We start from the raw sequence: 19,581 nt of genomic DNA, 5'->3' as shown, positions 1-19,581 counted from the left end.
GGGGGGGGGAGAGAGAGAGAGAGAGAGAGAGAGAGAGAGAGAAGCCTGCATGGGTCTTGATTAGAATTGTACTGCATTTACAGATAATTTCAGGGAGCATTGATATCTTTATGAATATTGAGTCTTCCAATTCAAAAACATGGGGTATTCTCCATTTAGTTTGGTCTTCACTACTTTCTATAAGCAACTTTCTTTTTTTTTTTAATTATTTATTTTTGGCTGTGTTGGGTCTTTGTTGCTGCACGTGGGCTTTCTCTAGCTGTGGCGAGTGGGGGCTACTCTTCGTTGCGGTGTGCAGGCTTCTCACTGCGGTGGCTTCTCTTGTTGTGGAGCACAGGCTCTAGGCACGTGGGCTTCGGTAGTTGTGGCTTGCACGCCGTAGAGCACAGGTTCAGTAGTTGTGGCTTGTGGGCTGTAGAGTGGAGGCTCAGTAGTTGTGGCACACGGGCTTAGCTGCTCCGCGGCATGTGGGATCTTCCCGGACCAGGGCTCGAACCCATGTCCCCTGTGCTGGCAGGCGGATTCTTAACCACTGTGTCACCAGGGAAGCCCGCAATGTTTTATTAATAGTTGTCAGTATAGAGGTCTTGAACATTTTGGTTAAAATTATCCTTAAGAATCCTTGTGCACCACTGGTGGGAATTTAAAATGGTAGAACGACTTCGAAAACCAGTTTGGGCAGTTTCTTAAAAAGTTAAACATACAATTAATATTTGACTGAGCCATTCCACTCCTAAATATCTATCTAAGGGAAGCTAAAACAAGTCCACATGAAGATCTGCACATAAATGTTCAAAGCAGCACTATTCACAATAGCCAAGCAGTGAAAAAAAAACCCAGTATCCATCACCTAGTTAATGTATAAACAGAACGTGGTAGACCCATAAATGGAAAACCATTCGGTAATAAGGAGGAATGAGATACTGATGAAAGCTATAATGTGGATGAACCTCAAAAACATAATGCTACCAAACGTAAGGTAGATAGCTAGTGGGAAGCAGCCGCATAGCACAGGGAGATCAGCTCGGTGCTTTGTGACCGCCTGGAGGGGTGGGATAGGGAGGGTGGGAGGGAGGGAGACGCAAGCGGGAAGAGATATGGGAATATATGTATATATATAACTGATTCATTTTGTTGTGAAGCTGAAACTAACATACCATTGTAAAGCAATTATACTCCAATAAAGATGTTAAAAAAAAAAAAAAAAACATAATGCTAAGTGAAAATACCTGATGTAAAAGATCTTATATTTTGATTACATTTATATTTCTTTCTCCTTTGGTTGCTCTCAATCTCTTCTCTTTGTTTTATAGCAATTGGTATATGTTATACCTTCATGTGTTTTTATTCATATTTATCCTGCTTAGGGTTCTCTGCACTTCGCGGATCTGTGTGGTGGTGTTTTTTGTTAATTTTAGAAATGTCTGTCGTTATTTCTTCTACCCTGCACTTTCTCTCTTCTCATTCTGCAATTCCAATAACATGTTAAACTGTTTCACCTCACCCTTGCAGATCTCATGTGCAATTTTCCTTTTACTCTTCATTTTCTTTTTCTCTTTGCATGTTTGGATACTTTTTATTAATTTGTCTTCGAGTTCTCTTACTATTTCCTTTATGGTGTACAATCTGTTAATAAGCCCACTGAAATGATTATTCACCTCTGACACTGTAATTTTTCAATTCTAGCATTTCCACTTGGTTCCTTTTTAAGAGTTCTCTTGGCTAGATTCTGATTTGTTCGCTCATGCCGTCCACCTTTCGCACAATATCCTTTAGCATACTGAACATACCAATTTTAAGACCCTGTCTGACAATCCTAATATCTGGGTTGTTTCTCTTGACTAACTATTTTTTCTCTTGACTCTGGGTCATATTTTCTAACTGCATAATTTTTATTCATAATTGAATGCTGGCTGTTCATGAAAAAGAAGAGAGAGAGAGAGAGTTAGATAAATAAGATTTACATCTGTAAAGGACATCTCTCTTCTTCTGTCAGGCTGTTGGTTGCCTATTAATTTTCTATTTCTGCTGTCACAGATGACCACAAACGTAGCAACTTAAGCAGCACATACTTCATAATGCTGCAGTTCTACAGGACAGAGGTTGCACACAGGTCTTCCTGGGTTAAATCAAGGTATTGGCGGGCCCACATTCCCTTCTGGAGGCTATAGGGGAGAATGTGTTTTCTTACCCATCTTGGCTTCTGAAGGTGGCCCACAGTCTTTGACTTATGGCCCTCATCCTTCATCATCAAAGTCAGCAACACTGCATCTTTCTGTACCTTTCTTCCATAGCCACCACTTCCTCTGACACTTCTGCCTTCCTCCCACCTCCATTTTTAAAGACCCTCGTGATTACCATGGGCCCGCTCAAAAAAGAACCTGGAGGTTCTTAACTTAATCATACCTGCAAGTCCCTTCTGCCATGTAAGAGAACATATCCACGGGTTTGGAAGATTAGTCTATGGATATTTTTGAGAGCCATTATTCTGCCTACCAAAGTTGCCACAGGCCAAGATATCAGCATGTACAGGCCACAGTCTTCTGTAACTTCACAGTTTTAGGTTTGCAAGCTCCTTTAATCATACTGGGATTAACTTTAGATAGGAAAAAGTTATTACAACACATTCCTGAAATGCTAAAACATTTTCTTCCAAATTGTTCAAAAATACCTTACTCCAAAGGGAAATCTCAAGTTTTCTGTTAGGAGAAGTTGAAATTACAAATTCAAATGGAAGAAAATGATAACTTCAAGGATTTCAGAATACACGAGACACACGCCCATCTGAGGGCTTTTGCACAGACCACTGCTCCCACAGATATACCCTTAGGCAAACTCTTTCACCTCCTGCAAGTCTTAAATCATCCTCTCAGAAGGCTGAACACGCCTGCCATATTCAAACATGACCACCACTAGAACGTAAGCTCTACAGGGGCACATTCTTTATCCGTTTTTGTTCACTGGTACTTATCAAGCACCTAGGATGGTTGCTGGCACACAGTAGGTACTCAATAGTTTGCAGAATGAACGAATGGAAGACATGTCAATGACTTATTTATTGCGGAAACAAATAATTTACTTAGCGATTATCTGCTAGGCACTCTGAAAAGTGCTTTATATATAATATCTCATTTGCATAGTACTTACTAGTCAAGAAGAGTAGTTCTCAACCTTGGTTGCTCATAAAAATTGACTGTAGAGTTTAAAAATTTTCAGATAGCTGTGCTATACAAAGACTCAGATTAAAAACAATAAACAGGAGACTGGCTTGGGCACCTTTTTTTTTTTTTTTTTTTAGGCTGTATAAGTGACGCTTCCATACAGCCCAAGTTGAAGGAGGGCTACCTGCATTTTCACATTAGATGTTCAATGGTATCAGACTTCTTTCTAGAACAGATGCAGGATTCTTGAATGTTATCAATTTAAGTGAAAAACACAGACAGGTCACTTCTCTGATTGGCACTACACTAGGTACTGGGGATAAAAGGATAAATACAAGTGGGTTTCTGCCACTGAGGGCCCCTCTGTATGAAAAGGAGAGAGAGGTTCTCCAGTCCAGCAGGTACTAGTGGCCAGCAGAGGCAAGCATACAGTATTGTGGAAACACAGAAGCCTGGCTGAGTACTTAGTAAACATGGGAGGGGATGGGAGGGGCAGAGAGAGCATCAAGGAAGCTTGTGGGATGAGGTTAACGGCCGAGTCAAGGAACCTCTGCTCTGCTGCAAGCAATCTAGCAAGCACTAAAATGGAAAGAAAAGCAAATTATCCTGTTTGCACCATTGTGGCAAAGTCTAAAAAACACTGCATGTAATCTTTATAGAAATGTGCCGAACAACTGCAATGTCTTTAAAAGGTGTAAGCGAAGAAAATGATTGAAGGAGCCAGGAAGAATCTGACGAAATTAAATTTACTCTCATAGCTATGCCTTGAGATCTACTTTGTGTGTAACTGAGCACATTATAAATGAGTCATGACTGAACAATTCAATGTAAGGTTAGATTGTATGAGTGGGTGACTTGACATGAGGTTAGGGAAAGATCAGGGCCAGATCAACAGAGGCCCTGCTAATGGGATGGCTTCTAATAGAAGGGAGAGTCCTGTTATTAATCCTTAAATCTGTACTGTTTAAAAATTAATTGCTAGCACTAACCATTTGTTATACTTGGTAGGATTACAAACTGCAAAGGCTGAACACCAACCACCCTCCCCTTCAGAAATCCCCTTGTTTTTCAATTTGCCATATATGCTTTCCACCCCTCTGTAATCACGTTTTCCTTGATCATAAATGTCAAATAATCCAAGGGGCAATCACTGTCCTGGAGAACCACAAATAGACACCCACCCCCCGCCCAGAGTTGTATAACACGTGGAATGTAACACACTATCTTTCCAAAATTCAAAAATTCTACGTCTAAGACACTTATAGCCCCAAGGCTTTTAGATAATATATTATAGAATTTTAATGATAGCTAATGATAGCGTATACAAAGTGCCAGGTGCTTTCCACATATTGAATATTAACTCATTTAACATGACAACAACCTAACAGGTGGTTACTATTCTCATCATCCCCATTTTACAGATGAACAACCTGAAGCACAGGTAGAGTAACTTGACCGCAGCTGCGCCGTTAGCAAGTGGCAGAGCTGTGATGCAAACCCAGGTCTTCCCGCCCATTTAACCAAGTCTGGATTCAGCCTTAATTGAGGTGCTGTTTTATCTACATTACTTTGGCCAAGATGATAGGCATAGGTTGTTGTTTTTCCCCCATATCTAAAGAGCCATATTACTTTCCCTGAACTTTGCCAGAAACTGCTTATTCTTTTTAAAGAGGTCTTAAATATGTTTACACTGTCAAACACTCGTTATATACTAAGTTCAGGCACTTATTGTGCAAATATTGGGTCAAAGGTTACAAACACTTTCAAGGGTCTTGATGGACACTTGTAAATTACTTTCCAAAAGAACACATCCCTTCATGATGTCAAATAAAAGGGAAAAACACCGTCCACATCATGTGCGAATTATTTCCGCTTCTGGAGTTGTGAGTCCAGTAAATGAGGTTTGACTAGATTCTGAGAAATTCAAGCACACTGACGTTCTCTACTATAAATCATTCTTCACAAGTTACTTCAAGCTTTGACCTCAAGTCTGTGCTTCCAAACATCTTAGAACTCTAAACAATCTAAATTAAAATGAAGCCTTTAATACGTTTTTATTTCACAAATGGGGAATCAAAGTGGCATGTATAATTTTATGCAGGTTGTTTCTTTGTTGAGATTTTATTGACTGCAGTCTTCCTCAGGAAAAGACTGTACAAGTTGCTAGATGGGATAACTAAACTGATAAGAACAGGTTACACAGAGAGGCAGTACCGCAGAGGGCTTAGACTGCCCGCGTTCAATGCCAGCCCCAGCATTTACTCTCCAGTAACCTTAGGGAAATTCCATAATCTTTGTGCCTCAATTTCCTCATCTATAACGTGGGATGATAATAATAGTAACCTACTCATAAGGAAGGCTGTAAAATGCTTAGAACAGCGTGCCGCACCCAGTACGTTATCTTTCCAAGTTTACTGAACTTCCACTATGTACATTACATCTGCTATCTCATTTAATCACAATCTCACAAGTCAAATATTCTTGCCGTCATTTTACAGATGAGAAATGAAGACTCGAAGAAGTAACCCGGCCAAAATAATATGGGTGAGAAAGCGACGCAGCTGGGATTCAAATCCAGGTTTGTGTGGTTTCAGAGCCCACAAGCCTTTTTAACTAAATCACGTGACTAACTGTAAGCGTCAAGAATTATACAAAAGTTCTATCATTTTCTTTCACTAGAAAGAGGGCAGAATTCGTCAAGAAAATTATTCTAGAACTAATAAAAATGCGTTTCAAGAATGTATGAAACATGGGGAAAGAAAACACGGGAGATTCACCAAGTAGATCCTTATCTAACAGAACTTAAAATTCTATAGTGAAGATTTTAAACTCGTGGTGTGAAAACCAACAATCGCACTCTTTAGAAAGCCTGCCACACAATCTACACTTTGGCGAGGAGCCTCGTTTCCGGGGATGCTTACTCTACTCCCCGCAGCATCTGTCACCGCCATGAGTGGGTGATCATGAGCACCACTGTCGTCTTCTTGATGCTATTAAGCAGATGGCAGCGCTCAGTCCAAACGATGTAGTACATCTCCCCGGTGGACTCTGTTTTCACATACTACCATTATTCCACAGTCCTCAGTGATCAATCTCACGTATTCTCAAGAACATGAACGAGTGAACTGACAGTGGCAATTGATTTACTGCCATTAGCACGCCTTGGCCCTGCTGCTGTTTCATCCACTTGCGGAGATCATGTCTGAAGATTCCACGTGGCCAATTCAGGCGTTCTGGTATTCTCTGTATTTGTAGGGACCCCCCCACCCCCCATCTTAGTTGCCTTCAGGTTAAGCAAAAGAACTTGATCTTAAAGAGAATTGGATGTGAGGCCTGACTGCTACTTATTAGCGATGTGACTTTGGTCAAGCTCAAACTCTCTGAGCATTAGTTTCCTTATTTGTAAAACTAAAAACTGATAATCTTGCAGAATTAAATAAAATGATAGGCATGAGAGCATTTAATACAGTAACTAACACTTGATAAGCACTCGATAGATATCTCATTCCTTCAAAATTTGTTAATGAATCTTAAAAACAGAAAAGTGCTGAGGGCGGTGTTTGCCCAACTTCAGCCCTTCATGGACCACTTCTGGGACTTTTCCCATCCATGTCCAGCACTCAGCCTGTTAGTGACTTCATATTACTCCCTAGACTGATTTTATTTTAACTTAAACCTACTGTAATTTATTTATAGCAATACTATTCATAAAATCATGTGCTTGATATGGTAATCGTACTTTTCCAGAAACTTTAAAATCTAATTGTTAAAACTGTAAAAAAAACAGTCAGCCATGTACCACCTGAAATCATGCTGTGAAGCCTCAGTGACAGGTGTACGACTCTTTGAGAAGCACGACAACAGGAGAAACAAAATGGACTGAGATGAGTAATGTCACTAAGTGTGTAACTCAGACCACTTACTAAACCTCTCTCTGTGTCTCAGTTTTCTCAAGAAAAAAACGGGGATGAGAACATCCACCTTTTAAAGTTAAAATTAAGACCAGAGGGGATAATACATGCTCGTGTGCACGTGCGCTCACACATACACACAGAGACATGTGCACACACACACACTTATCTAGATACAACCAATGCTGCAGCAGATGTGGTCAATGCACAGTAATTATTATTAACAGCAATACTTATACATGTTAAAACTTTGGCCCTTGGGCTTTTCCCTCCCTTTTCCCTTTTAGGTTGTAGCTTCGTTTTCACTATAGCCATCTCCTCGTTTTTTCTTAGCATATGGTCCTTGACTGAGAATTTAGATATTTACAGTTTTACAGTATAATCTGGGTTGGTGTCTCTGTTATTTGGTCAATGTCTATATAATACTGTGTTAGAAGTATCTGTCTGTCAATAGCGATACGGCTTAGTTTGTGCTAAGAGACTCCTTCAGTACTTGTGCTGCAAGTAGCCAAAAACCCAGGCTAGGTAAAAGTATATTTCACAAAAATATTGCAAGGCATGGTTAATCCAGGCCAGACCATTACTGCTTTTAAAAATCCAAAACAGCCAACCCTGATACAACACAGCAATATCTTCCAAAAGACAGTTTTACTGATGTTTAAATGTTACATCCTAAACTAAACACCAGGTCATCATTTCCAAAGTGAAAATTCCAAACTATATTCAGACCTCTACAAGTCAGCTTTTGAGAAGACATTACTGCACATACAGTGCTAAGGCTGCCAACAGAAGCAACAGCAAACTAGACAGCTAGGCATACGGCAACACTAATTTCTGTCTCATTGCCTTCCTTGGAACTGGCATCTGAAAACACACCAAGAGTACTCGTAGCTTCTGACAGCTTCCATTACTCTGCCTATTTGGATGAAGGGGCTGAGGTGTTGTTTTGTCACAAAAACAAGTCAATGATTTTACATTTAAAATTTTTTTAGCTGGATAATGGTTTTTAGTGTCAGACAAAAACCTAAGCTTCAGTACTCTTCAGCAGCGTACTCTTGGGAAAGTCGCTAAACATCACATCTTCAACTTCTGTACATGGAAAAGCTTAGCACGTGGGGCCACTGTGAAAACTGGAGATAATGTACAGAAAGGATGCAGATGGCTGAGTGCTAGACTTAACAGGCTCTCCAAAACTAGCAGCTATTATTTCTAATTCCCTTTTTCAGTATTTCTAAGTGTTTTCAGGAAAATCATAGAGATTCTGGAGGATGAAAGGAAATAGGTACTCAAAAATACCGTCAAGCCACAAAGTGCTATGGGAAATTAGCATGTCAACATTAAACCCGCAAGAAAATAAACTTTTTATTACAGAGTCATCCACTTATGCTCAGGGGGTTATTAGCACTTTTTGGAAACCCTTTTTTGTTCTACCTTCTTTATGACTGATCATCGGAGGAATCAAATATCTCCTTGGAGAATTTACAATTATTTGGAAACACAGATTAAAATATTGTGAAATTTGGGGGCTTCCCTGGTGGCGCAGTGGTTGAGAGTCTGCCTGCCGATGCAGGGGACACGGGTTCGTGCCCCGGTCCGGGAAGATCCCACATGCCGCGGAGCGGCTGGGCCCGTGAGCCATGGCCGCTGAGCCTGCGCGTCCGGAGCCTGTGCTCCGCAACGGGAGAGGCCACAACAGTGAGAGGCCCACGTACCGCCAAAAAAAAAAAAAAAAAAAGTGAAATTTGAAATAAAAGTTGTACATAAGGTACAAAAACATAGTGAAATGATTATTACAGTCAAGATAACTAACAGATTTTCTCACAGTTACCATTTTCTCGTGTGATGAGAGCACCTGAAATTTACTCTTAGCAAATTTCCAGAACTCAATACTGCATTATTAAGTATAGTCATCATGCTATGAATATCAAATGAAAACTAATTCCACTTAGTTTAGAATGAAATAGATACATTTACAAAGGGTTTCCAGGAGTCAGACTATGATTTCTGTGAAGGCTCCAGTCATGTCAGGGCAGGTGCAGGTCCCTGAGGACTGAGGCCATTCATCCCCTGCTCTTTTTTAATTCACCGCAGCTACTCCAGAGCGGTGTGCCCACAGGAATGAATCAATAACTATTTGAGCCAATGTATATTAGAATAACTCCAGTATTGTAAAGAATAGCTCATATTTCTCTTCACAGTAATAGATGACAGCTTGTTACTCATTAAATGTGTGAAGTTAGATAAACAATGCTTTGTTTTCCATTTTGTTTTACGCTATGGGGGCCATCACAAACATCGATGGGGAAACGTAGCTGAACTATGCTGAATTTTCTGTTTTCTATGTAGGGCGGGCACTGGGGCTCCCTCAGCGCTACGCTAACCACCTGGTGGAATGTGGAACTACGCCGGGGAAGGTCTCATTTAGTCCCTCACAGAGAAGACGCTGGGCAGCCCGCCTACCTCCACGTGGTTCACTAGGGCTGTGTGTTTTCCTGTCTCGTTCACCCTTCAGGTCGATCCTCCAAAGAAAAAACCAAGTTACACATTTTACAAATGGAGGCTTAGAGAGGTGAAATGACTTGCCCCCAGTCACGTAACCAGTAAGCGTTAAAAGTGGGACCTAAACCCAGCTCCGTCAGACTCTTACACCGTGGCCTGGGTCTGCAGACGTTTCTGGTAACACATCTGCATCACAAAGAAATGGTTTCTGAGCTTGTAACTGAAACTATTTATGGGTAACGTGTGCTACAGTGGGAGTAACATAGTACAAAACTTTAAAATAGAAGTTTCAAAAGGATCAACGTGACTGGACACTCTCTACTTCTCTTTCTGCTCCTGGTGAGCTGACCTGCTTGCCCCGAGGGTGCATCGCCCTGAACCCGAGACACAGCTCCTCTGTGCTGGTGCCAGAGACACCGCCGTCTTTTAACTCTGCGCTGTCCAAGGGAAATTTGTAATTTGGAGTTTTCTAGTAGCTACGTTTAAACAAAAAGTAAAAAGAAACAGGTGATGCTGATCTTAATCGTGTATTTATTTTGCATCCTTTATTTACTCCACACCGCCTTTGGAATCGGGTATGTGCCTGACACCCCCAACACATCCCCCTTTGGACTAGACACCTTTCAAGTGTTCAACAGGCGCATGTGCTGGAGGCTGCCAGGGTGGACAGTGCGGTCCTAAGGACTTCTGCTCTGTGCTCTTTTCACTACGTCTTGACGTGTCAAAGAACATTTTCAGAACAGCTTGTAATCTAAAAGGAGACCAAGTAAAGAGTTCGGCAGTAATGCTGAGCTATATAACTACAGCACAGACTGTACTTTCAAATTCTGAATTGAGAGAATTATTGAAGTCTGAAGTAAATTTTATAGAACCTGGAGTGTAAAAACCAAGAAAATTTAGACCCCAGAATATCAAGTGTTACATGGTATTATCTGTTAGTGGATACTAGGTTGTTTGCTCCTTGAAAGTAGTGGCCGTGAATGTTCTTTGCTGAAAGGATCTCACGTAAAATTGGAAAAACCAGGTTCTTAACTTCATTCGTCTTAGCCCGCAACATTAATATGCAGGATAAATGAAATTCTTAGGTTTGATTAAGGCATTCCAGTCTGATAAGGCAACAGTTCCAGTTCAGATGAAAGCATGATTCCTAAGGGATTTAAAAGCATCACAAAATATCAGATCTTTGAATACTGTATATGGAAAATATTAATAGGAACCAGTTTCAGTGACTGAAATCAAAACCATGACAAAAGGAGAGTTGAGAGGCAATGGAAGTACAAACGAGGGTGCTCGGGGCCAATGTGGATCTACCACTGCTCAGCCTGCTGAGCTTGGATAAGCGATTTAACCTCTCTGAACCTGTATGCAAAGGAATGACGTGTTCAGACTTGAATTTTGCAATAGTTCAGGGCATGCTGAGAGGGGAAAGAATCTGTGTGAAGCCCATGGTATAGTACACCAAGCACACAGCCAACATTCACTGCTGAAGATGATGTGATGGTGATTTCCTGGTCAACACCCACCACTCAATCCTGGGGATGATTTCAAAAAAATCTGCTCTCCTACCTGGTTTATACTAGATTTCTAATTATGAGATACACAGTGTTGTACTTAAACCGATGTTATAAATTGTGCATGTTATGGGCTGAACTGTGTTTCCCCCCAAATCATATGTTGAAGCCCTGACCCCCGGTACCTCATAATGTGTATCTGGAGACAATCAATCATCTTTAAAGAGGTGATTAAGTTAAAATGGGGCCTTTTGTGGGCCCTAGTCCAATCTGACTGCTGTCATTACAAGGAAGGGAATTTGGACACAAAGAGAAAGCAGGGATGCACACGCACAGAGGACACAGTGAGAAGGCGGCCAGCTGCGAGTCAAGGAGAGGGGCCTCAGAAGAAGGCAGATCTGCCAACGCCTTGATCTTGGACCTCCAGCCTCTGTAACCTTGAGAAAACAAATTTCTGTTGCTTTAAATACAGTCTGTGGTATTTTGTTACAGTAACTCTAGCAAACTAATACAGCACCTGGAACCATTTCTTCACGCTGCTCCATAATATAGCTGCTTCACTGTGATTTACAGTAGACGGTGAAGAGGGAGACAGACAGACAGACAGACCGAGGTGCTCAGTCGGCCCCCTTCGCTTGTAAGTTGCATGATCTTAGGCAAGTTACCTAATTTTTGTAAACCAGTTTTTCTTCTTTAAAAGGACTGACACTTATTTCACAGGTTATGAGGATTAAATGAACATTAAGAGTAACCGACCAACGTGTGGCATTCTCATGCAATTCTCTGTAACTCCTTCAGGTAGCACTGAAAAGATCACTTCCGGGCAGGTGGGCTGGCTGTCATGAAAGGTGTTTCTTTCACGTGAGTCTTCCCGACATTTAAAGGGCTTATAATTCGGAACATGCCAGCCTCCTAATGGGTCTCTGCCTCCAGGCTCGCCATCTGCCAATCTGGCCTCTCTACCGCCTTCTAATCCATTTCTCCGAATCCAGGTGTGAACACACTGCTCCCTTGGCTCCCTGCTGCTGCCCACGGTCCAGAGCCTGCACCCTGAGACTGGGGAGGATGCAGTCACTCCCTCTCCTGCCTCATCTGTCCTGTGCGGCACGTCCTCCAGCTCAGGCAGCACTTCTTGTGTCAGGCTCTGTGCCTTGCTCTGGCTTTGGGAAATGTCCTTCTCTGTTTGTACCCTGGTGACCCCTACTTGCCCTTCACTTTCTCAGTGAAATGTCCCCAGTGTTCCCAATCAGACTTGAGCACTGTCTTCTTATGGAAATACTGTGTTTTTCCTCAGACTCTCGCGTGGTTACCACATTACATTGCTTTTAAATATTTGTATTTCATTCTAGCCTGTGAACTTCCCAAGGAGAGGGTCTCTGTCTCAATAATCTTTGTAATCCAACATCGAGCACAGTGCCTACATTTAACACATGCAGTGGACATTTAATAAATGTTGGCTGAATGAATAAATGACCAAAGGAACGAATGCGTGTGATCAATCATATTAATACGTTATCACAGCTTAAAGTGGGAAGACTACAAGCTTTCCAAGTCTGGTTCACATTCTGGGTTAGTTATTTACTTCTCTGAGCCTCAGTTTCATCATCTGTAAAACAGGCACATTAACTCCGGCTGTTGCCGTTCAGATTAAATGAGACGTGTGAGTCTTTAAAGGATTGCACTCCATGTGTGATTTCTGGCTAATTACTTAATCTTATGCTCTGTGCTCCTTCCCTTCATCTGTATAACGGGAACAGCCCCACATACTTCGTGACATTGCCGGGACACCTGTACAGGGTGAGACACGTAAAGTCCTGTCTAACGTCCACTGTGTGCCAGTCACCCCCGGGCGTGCCAAAACCCGCAAGGATGCGAACACCATGCACAAGGCTTCCCGTAAAGAAGACCAGCTGGGAGTCAAAGTTTAAAGGCTACTTAATTGTTATAAATTATATAAGTAAAAAATCTGGCATGAACAAAAAGAGAAAAAATTATATCCCTGTCAACCTCAGTACCAGGGTGCCCGTCTGTTCAAAGCTTGCCTGGCCCCGAATGAGTTCAAAAGTGAATTTATGCTTCATCGAAATAACCATGTAGTCCATATTTATTTATGCTTCACAAAGCCAGTATTTTGGTTTGCGTCTGTCTGTCTTTGTCTACCACTCAGAATTTTAAACATAAAGCAAGAGGTTTCTAGGCATTTAGGAAAACATTCTGAACAGAACACGGATTTCATACATCAATGGACATCAAGGTCTGCTATCAGAAGACGTAACTATGAAGCTGTGTTTCCCTCTAATAACACTCATTTCTAAGCCAACACTTCTTTAGGAAACAAATTAGAACTCACTCATTTTTCACAAATAGGAACTTCAAGTTGTTAGAAAACAGAAGCGCTGCTGCGAAGAAACAGAAATGATCTATGAACACTGAAAAAAACTTCTGTCACTTCCATCCCCAGGCACTGACAATGCGGGATATTTACACATTTCTGATATGACTTTGGGCCTTAGGACTTGAAGAGCCACAGACTCGGTAGACACTGTTCTTCCTTAGAATATACTGAATGCTTAAGTTAAATTTTTAGAGCAAATAAAATTTCAACTTCTATTTTCCAAGACTCATTGCTTTAGCACTACAGTAAAGTTGAGAGCAATACATGCTATTCGGTAGGATAGATAGTGCTTCTCCGATTAAAACAAACAAAACCAAGCAGGCCGAGTCAAATCTCACCGTCACTGGCCAATCATCACCCTGTTCCCAGAGTACAGCAACTGTGGAAGGGCACAAGTGTCTGCTATGGGGTCTGGTCATAAAGATTGACTCTTACCTTTGGGCTGGGGCGCTATAGCTGTTATCATAGGAATCATAACTCTGTTCATCATAAGCAGCGCCATATCCATCATCATAGTCCTAAAATATAACAGGAGAAGTACAAAAAGGTTCAGAGAAATTTCTGGAAAGGAAGACGCATTCTGCTTTTAGTGCATTAATTCGGCGACCATTTAACTATATATCTAATTATAATGTAAGGAAAAATATAAAAGTGACATCAGTGAAAATGATAGGGTAAGAACCTCCAAAAATTCTCCTGAAAAAGCAGAGAGAAACTGGCAAAAATTGTTAGAATCAACATTTTTAGATGCCTGGAAGTTAACCAAAGGCTTGCAGAGATCTAGGGAGCATTTATGTTTAAAAAAATTGGCGGCACCTTGGAATGAAGGGTGAGCTCGGTCCTATTCCCACCCCTCACCCCCGGCTCTGCAGGAGCCGCAATCCAGCATGCAGGAAGCCAGCAGGCTGGAGGTCACTGGAGGGGGCAGGGCAGGGTGGAGGCTTTCAAAACCCCATCCCCAGAGGACTGCCTTTATTTGACCTGACTGGGAGCTCATCCAGTGCACAAAGTCTTTTCCCTCAGGGTATTTGAAGAAAATAATTAGAGGCAATTGTTTATGAGATTAGCTGCTTGAAGTGGCGGAGAAAGACTGGAGCAAATAACAGGCTAACCACAAAGCTTACAAGGAAAAGTGGGGGAATGAGATGTCCCTAGGAGCTCTGCAAAGTTCTGACATATTTCTGGAATCTCAAAGGCTACAGTGTCAGGTACTTGCCCAGCACAGACCTGAGAAGGCCCTGAGCTCTCCTCTGGCTGACCTTGAGGTTCAGTATAAGAAGGAAAGTCAAGGCTAAGCCAGTTAGTTGCAAACTGATTGGCTCAGTGTTGAAGACAAGCTCCAGCAGGTACCCACAGTCTCTTGGTAAAGACTACAGATTTCATTTCCAAGCATTTGACAAAATCTCTGTCCAATCATTAGCTGACCACTAAGGTAAGAGAGAAAAGACACTTCTGTGGCAACGCATGATAAATATCGACTTTACAATATTAGTTTGGAAAAGTAATTAAACCAAGAAAAAAAAAATCCTAGGGAGGAAGGAGAAGGACACACTATAGTAAATGTCCAGTTTTAAACAAACAAAAACCATTATGCAACATGCAAAGAAAAAACAAAAGTATAGTCTATACACGAGAAAAAAAAAGTAGTCAGTAGAAAAATACCCCTGATGAAGCTGAGACACTGAACTTACTGGACAAAGACTTCATTTATTTTTATTTTTTATTGGGGTAGAGTTGTTTCACAATGTTGTGTTAGTTTCTACTGTACAGTGGAGTTCCCTGTGCTAATACGGCAGGTTCTTATTAGTTATCTATTTTATACATATTAGTGTATATAGGTCGATCCCAATCTCCCAATTCATCCCACTAGACAAAGACTTTAAATCAGTTATTTGAAATATATTCAAGGAACTAAATGATAGCCTGTATCTAAAAAGCTAAAGAAGGGTCTTAGAACAATGCCTCACCAAAATCAAGAATATTAATATAGGTATAAGAAATACAGAAAAGAATCCAAAGAAATTCTTGAGGTGCAAAGTGTAACAACTCCAGTGAAAAATTCACTAGCCAGGTTGAACAGCAGAAACACAGGTGTAACTCTTTGTGACCTTAGTTATTAGTTTCTTAGATATGCTAACAAAAGCACAAACAACCAAAAAAATATATAAATAAAACAGACTCCAGCAAAATTAAAAACTTCTGTGTCAAAGAACATCAGCAAGAAAGTGAAAAGACAATCTACAGTACGGGAGAAAATATCTGCAAATCACATATCTGACAATGGTCTAGTGTCCCGAATATATGAAGAACTCTCATTACTCAACAATAAAAAACAACCCAAAAAGAGCTAAAGCCATTCTCCTAGTTCTATGAGGACATTTTGCAGATGTGATAACAAGTACACTATGGTTATTTTAAAGGTATTTTGAAACTGAAAAAGGTCCAGAGAGATGATCGTTCTGTAAGATCAAATTAGATACGTTGCTCAATGACATTTATATCTATGAAAGTGTGAAGCCTACCCTACAACTGATTTCTAAGTTTCTGGGGATACTCAATTACATAGTGACTTTGGACTTACTGGTATTTACTTAATATTTAAAAGAGCCAGGAAATAATCTAAGTATTTTGGAACATCAGTTTTATCAATGGTCATCAATTTAATGATCATCACCAGAGCTTTTGAAGTGGAGAAATGTGGTCAAGGGGTAAGAGAAAAGATGTGGAGTCAGATGGGCTTCTGTGTTTTACTGTCACAGATCTCAGTCAAGGTCATCCACTTCCCCAGAACCTGTTTCTTTACCTGTAAAATGTGAATCCTTAATAAGTATCCTGAAAGGATGAGAAATTACATATACATACGTATGTATTCCAGCAAAATGCCAGATATGTATTAAGAACTTTATAAAGAATAGCTTACATTGTTAACTATCCTAGTAAAGCATTACCCCTGCTGACCTCTCTCCTGGATTTCTAAAATGATGAGACTCACAGGTGATGAACGTCAGCAGCCACTACACACAAGGGGAGGAGCCAAGTGACTGATTTTAAAGTGCTGACCTTAGTTACTCTCTTTTAAGAAGCATCTACTAAATAGTATCCCTCAATTTATTTGATTTAGAAAAGCAAAAGTATCTGAATGGCAAGGTATATTGTAATGTGCTCCATTTTGTAAGACAACTATTAATCTGAAGGGATGATACTATCTTTGCAGGGGTAAGGCTTATACAATTTGTACGTGACCACCTTAAATTTTTAAAAATGTTTTCTCATAAAGGAGGAACTGAATATTTGCTGAAGAGCTATGTGTTCACAACTTTGAACGTGGACAGAATCTAAAAGGAATACTCATTAAATAGGGGCAGAGGAAGAATAAAGGTCAAGAATATCCTTAGAACATATTGGTAAGCCATGGTGTCCCTTGCAGTAGCTGAAGGCAGGTTGCTAATATAGCTATGATCTTCCAGTGACCAACGCGAGGAGGAGAAAGCTCTCAGATAAGATTCAAACAAACAAAAATATTTGAGATGATTTTAGTTACAAGTAGCAAACTGCAGATATTACAATTCTGGTGAATTAACAAAAGCAGCTAGCATCTCAACAAAAAGAAAGTAATCTCACCGCGTTAAAAAAAAAAAAAACCCAAAAAACAACAACCAAAAAAAATCCTTTACTTGGCCCCTACCCTGTGGCTGGCACTCCTGCTAGACACCGTGGCGGGAAAGGGGTGTCCTGTCTAGTGAGGTCGCTGGCGGGACGGAGATGACAGGCGACTGAAGAGAACTATCAGGCAACGTGTCACACGCTGTGGCGAAGGGAAGCACCCGGCGTGGCACCGGGAAAGGGAAAGGGGAAGAAAATTTCCCAGAAGTGTTGAAAGCAGAGAAAAGCAAAAGCAGCTGGGAAAATTTATTAAAAATTCAGCGGAATGAACAGCAGGTGCAAAACAATGGAGGTACAGACACAAGAACCCTTCTCACCCAGGGTTCAGGTGAGCACACTGTGGAATGTACACGAAAGGGGAGAGCAATGAGCCGGAGACACCCATATACCAGACCACGTGTGGCCAAGTTACGGAGTGTGGATTTAGATTCCGCACTTCGGGACTCTCTCTGGAAACTGTGTGGGCATGGAGCCGGGAAGGTCAGTCTGGAGGGCGGGACTCGCAACTAGGTCACTGCCTTGAGCACGTGGCTTGGCGAAATGCAGAGCCCACGGCTGCTTCAGTCATTTGTTAGTAGCTTAAAAAGACTATGGCTTCACCCATGCAGAGTTCTCTTTCTCTGCTTATTTAAAAGAATCAAGATCCTTTAAACTCCAGTAAATGACTGGAATCTTCTTAAGTAACTGAAATGTAAAGTAGTAGACTATTTAAAACCTACACTTATGTCATTCATTCCTTGTTCAATTATTCTGTCAGATATTACAATGTTAGTTTATTTGAATTTTCAAATTGTTTAGGTCACTGAATTACTGACTTTCATGTTTTACAGTGAAGATTTTAAAGATTAAAAATGCAACTTTCACAATATTTCTTTCATGACGATGATTTCACAGTTGGATTTGGCCTTGGGGGTGCAGCCTCTTCCATCACAAGTATTGTCTGTTCAATGGACAGGACGTGAAAAATGTAGGAAAGCATAAAAGCAGATTGGGACCGACAAAAGAAGAAAAAGGAGTGTGACTGCAGATGAATGTGTACGTTTCTGGGAGGGAGTGGAGGGGATTCTTGTTGATTACCTGCTATTTTATTGCAAGAAGGAGATGAGGTCATTGGCTAAGAACAGCTGGGGAGGTCAGCCAGCAAAGGATCAACAAATGGTTACCACAGGGAAGGATGAGGGTGGTGGGCTGCCTGAGGGCTTCTGTCTGAGGGCTGGGGGATCTGAGGCAGAGCAACCCTGTATCTCTGTCCCTCTTCTCCTAATGCTCTTATCTTCCAGTGTCCCCAACAACTGGCTGCTTCCCTTTAAATAATTTGACATTATGAAATTCCTCTTCAGATTTTTCTGAGGCTAGTTAGAAATTTTAAACAAGAGTGAGTGCACTCTTTGTCACAAGTCCACAAATAATCGAGTGGAATCATCCATCTAGAGAAGCTCAGAATCCACCTTAAAAGGCGCCAGGACCTGGGATGGGGACTCAGGACTCCACTGTCGGCAGAGCTCAGATGTGCAGAACGATTTCTTCTTACACTTGACGTCTTTGCGTAACTTCTCGTATTTCCATTTTCTCCTAGAGAACGTTCCCCTTCACGACATGCCGCAAAGTCTCTGTGTCAGCCCCCTGCTCTGCAGTGAGTCCGGCGCTTCACGTGCAAGTTCCTTCCAGTTCACATGCTGTTCCCTGTGAGTCTCTGCACCTGCCTTCTCTGCCTAGTCAATTTTTCAGGATGAGGCTCCAGTGAACCTCCTCCTCTGTTTCTCCCACAAACGCAGAGTCCACCACACCTGTTATGCCAACAATGGACCAACATATGCCGCTGTTACTGCACAGAAACGACTGACTGGCTCTGGCCTCACCTACTGTTTTTTATGAGCACGGACCGTGGGGTACTGATTCTTTTGCACAGAGTAATGGCAGGGCTGGAGCATAAGGAGGACCACTCAGCAAGTGCTCGTTAGACGGCTGGACTGAACGCTCCTGAGGAAAGCGTGCCAAATCCCTCCTGCACCGGGTCCTCTCAGCTGCCCCGAGTTGGCCTCCGCCTGTCTACACATCTCTGGAGCCATTCCTCAGATGACCCAGAGTGAGGACACTGGGCATGATAAACTCCTTGATTCTAAGCAACTTAACTGAATTTCCTCTGGAAGAAGCTTAACAGAGCTCCTTTATGTTGTTAAAATGCACTGCAAAGATCCCCCTTCTTTGCACTTTAAAAACAGGGTCCTGTACCTGTGAGTGAGGCAGTTCTGCAGGCACGCCTCTCTAACCAAGTGCTAGGAGACGATCAGTCTGCACGAACCTCTGAAGGACTCCTGTCCTAGACAGAATCCATGCCTCCACTTTCCCATCTCACCACCATTCCACCTGCCAATCTTTCTTTATCTCCTATTTCTCTCTCGTATCTTTCCTCTACATTCCCAACGTGACTACATTAGAAT

The 19,581-nt window shown here is 41.6% G+C and overlaps 1 protein-coding gene across 13 annotated transcripts in view; it reads right to left on the bottom strand.

Moving 5' to 3' along the window:
• The window catches only part of KHDRBS3 (KH RNA binding domain containing, signal transduction associated 3), a 210,314-nt gene that overhangs the window by 47,189 nt on the left and 143,544 nt on the right, over positions 1–19,581 (bottom strand). For 10 of the 13 annotated variants that reach the window (XR_003438399.1, XR_003438398.1, XR_003438400.1 and 7 more), the window contains one exon: positions 13,913–13,995. Coding sequence is in view for 9 of the 13 variants with exons in the window: in XM_027132539.1 (XP_026988340.1) it covers positions 13,913–13,995 (83 nt within the window). In the remaining 4 variants the exon portion in view is untranslated. Of the gene's footprint in view, positions 1–5,956; positions 6,135–13,912; positions 13,996–19,581 lie in introns of those variants that run through there. The other 3 variants (XM_027132538.1, XM_027132532.1, XM_027132537.1) reach the window with 1 other exon arrangement.

This window comes from Aethalodelphis obliquidens, unplaced genomic scaffold (assembly GCF_003676395.1).
Source record: "Aethalodelphis obliquidens isolate GAN/ISIS:26980383/991018 unplaced genomic scaffold, ASM367639v1 scaffold41, whole genome shotgun sequence".
Lineage (NCBI taxonomy): Eukaryota > Metazoa > Chordata > Mammalia > Artiodactyla > Delphinidae > Aethalodelphis > Aethalodelphis obliquidens.
Note: the sequence above shows the minus strand (reverse complement) of the source record. Positions and strands in the feature narration are given on the sequence as shown.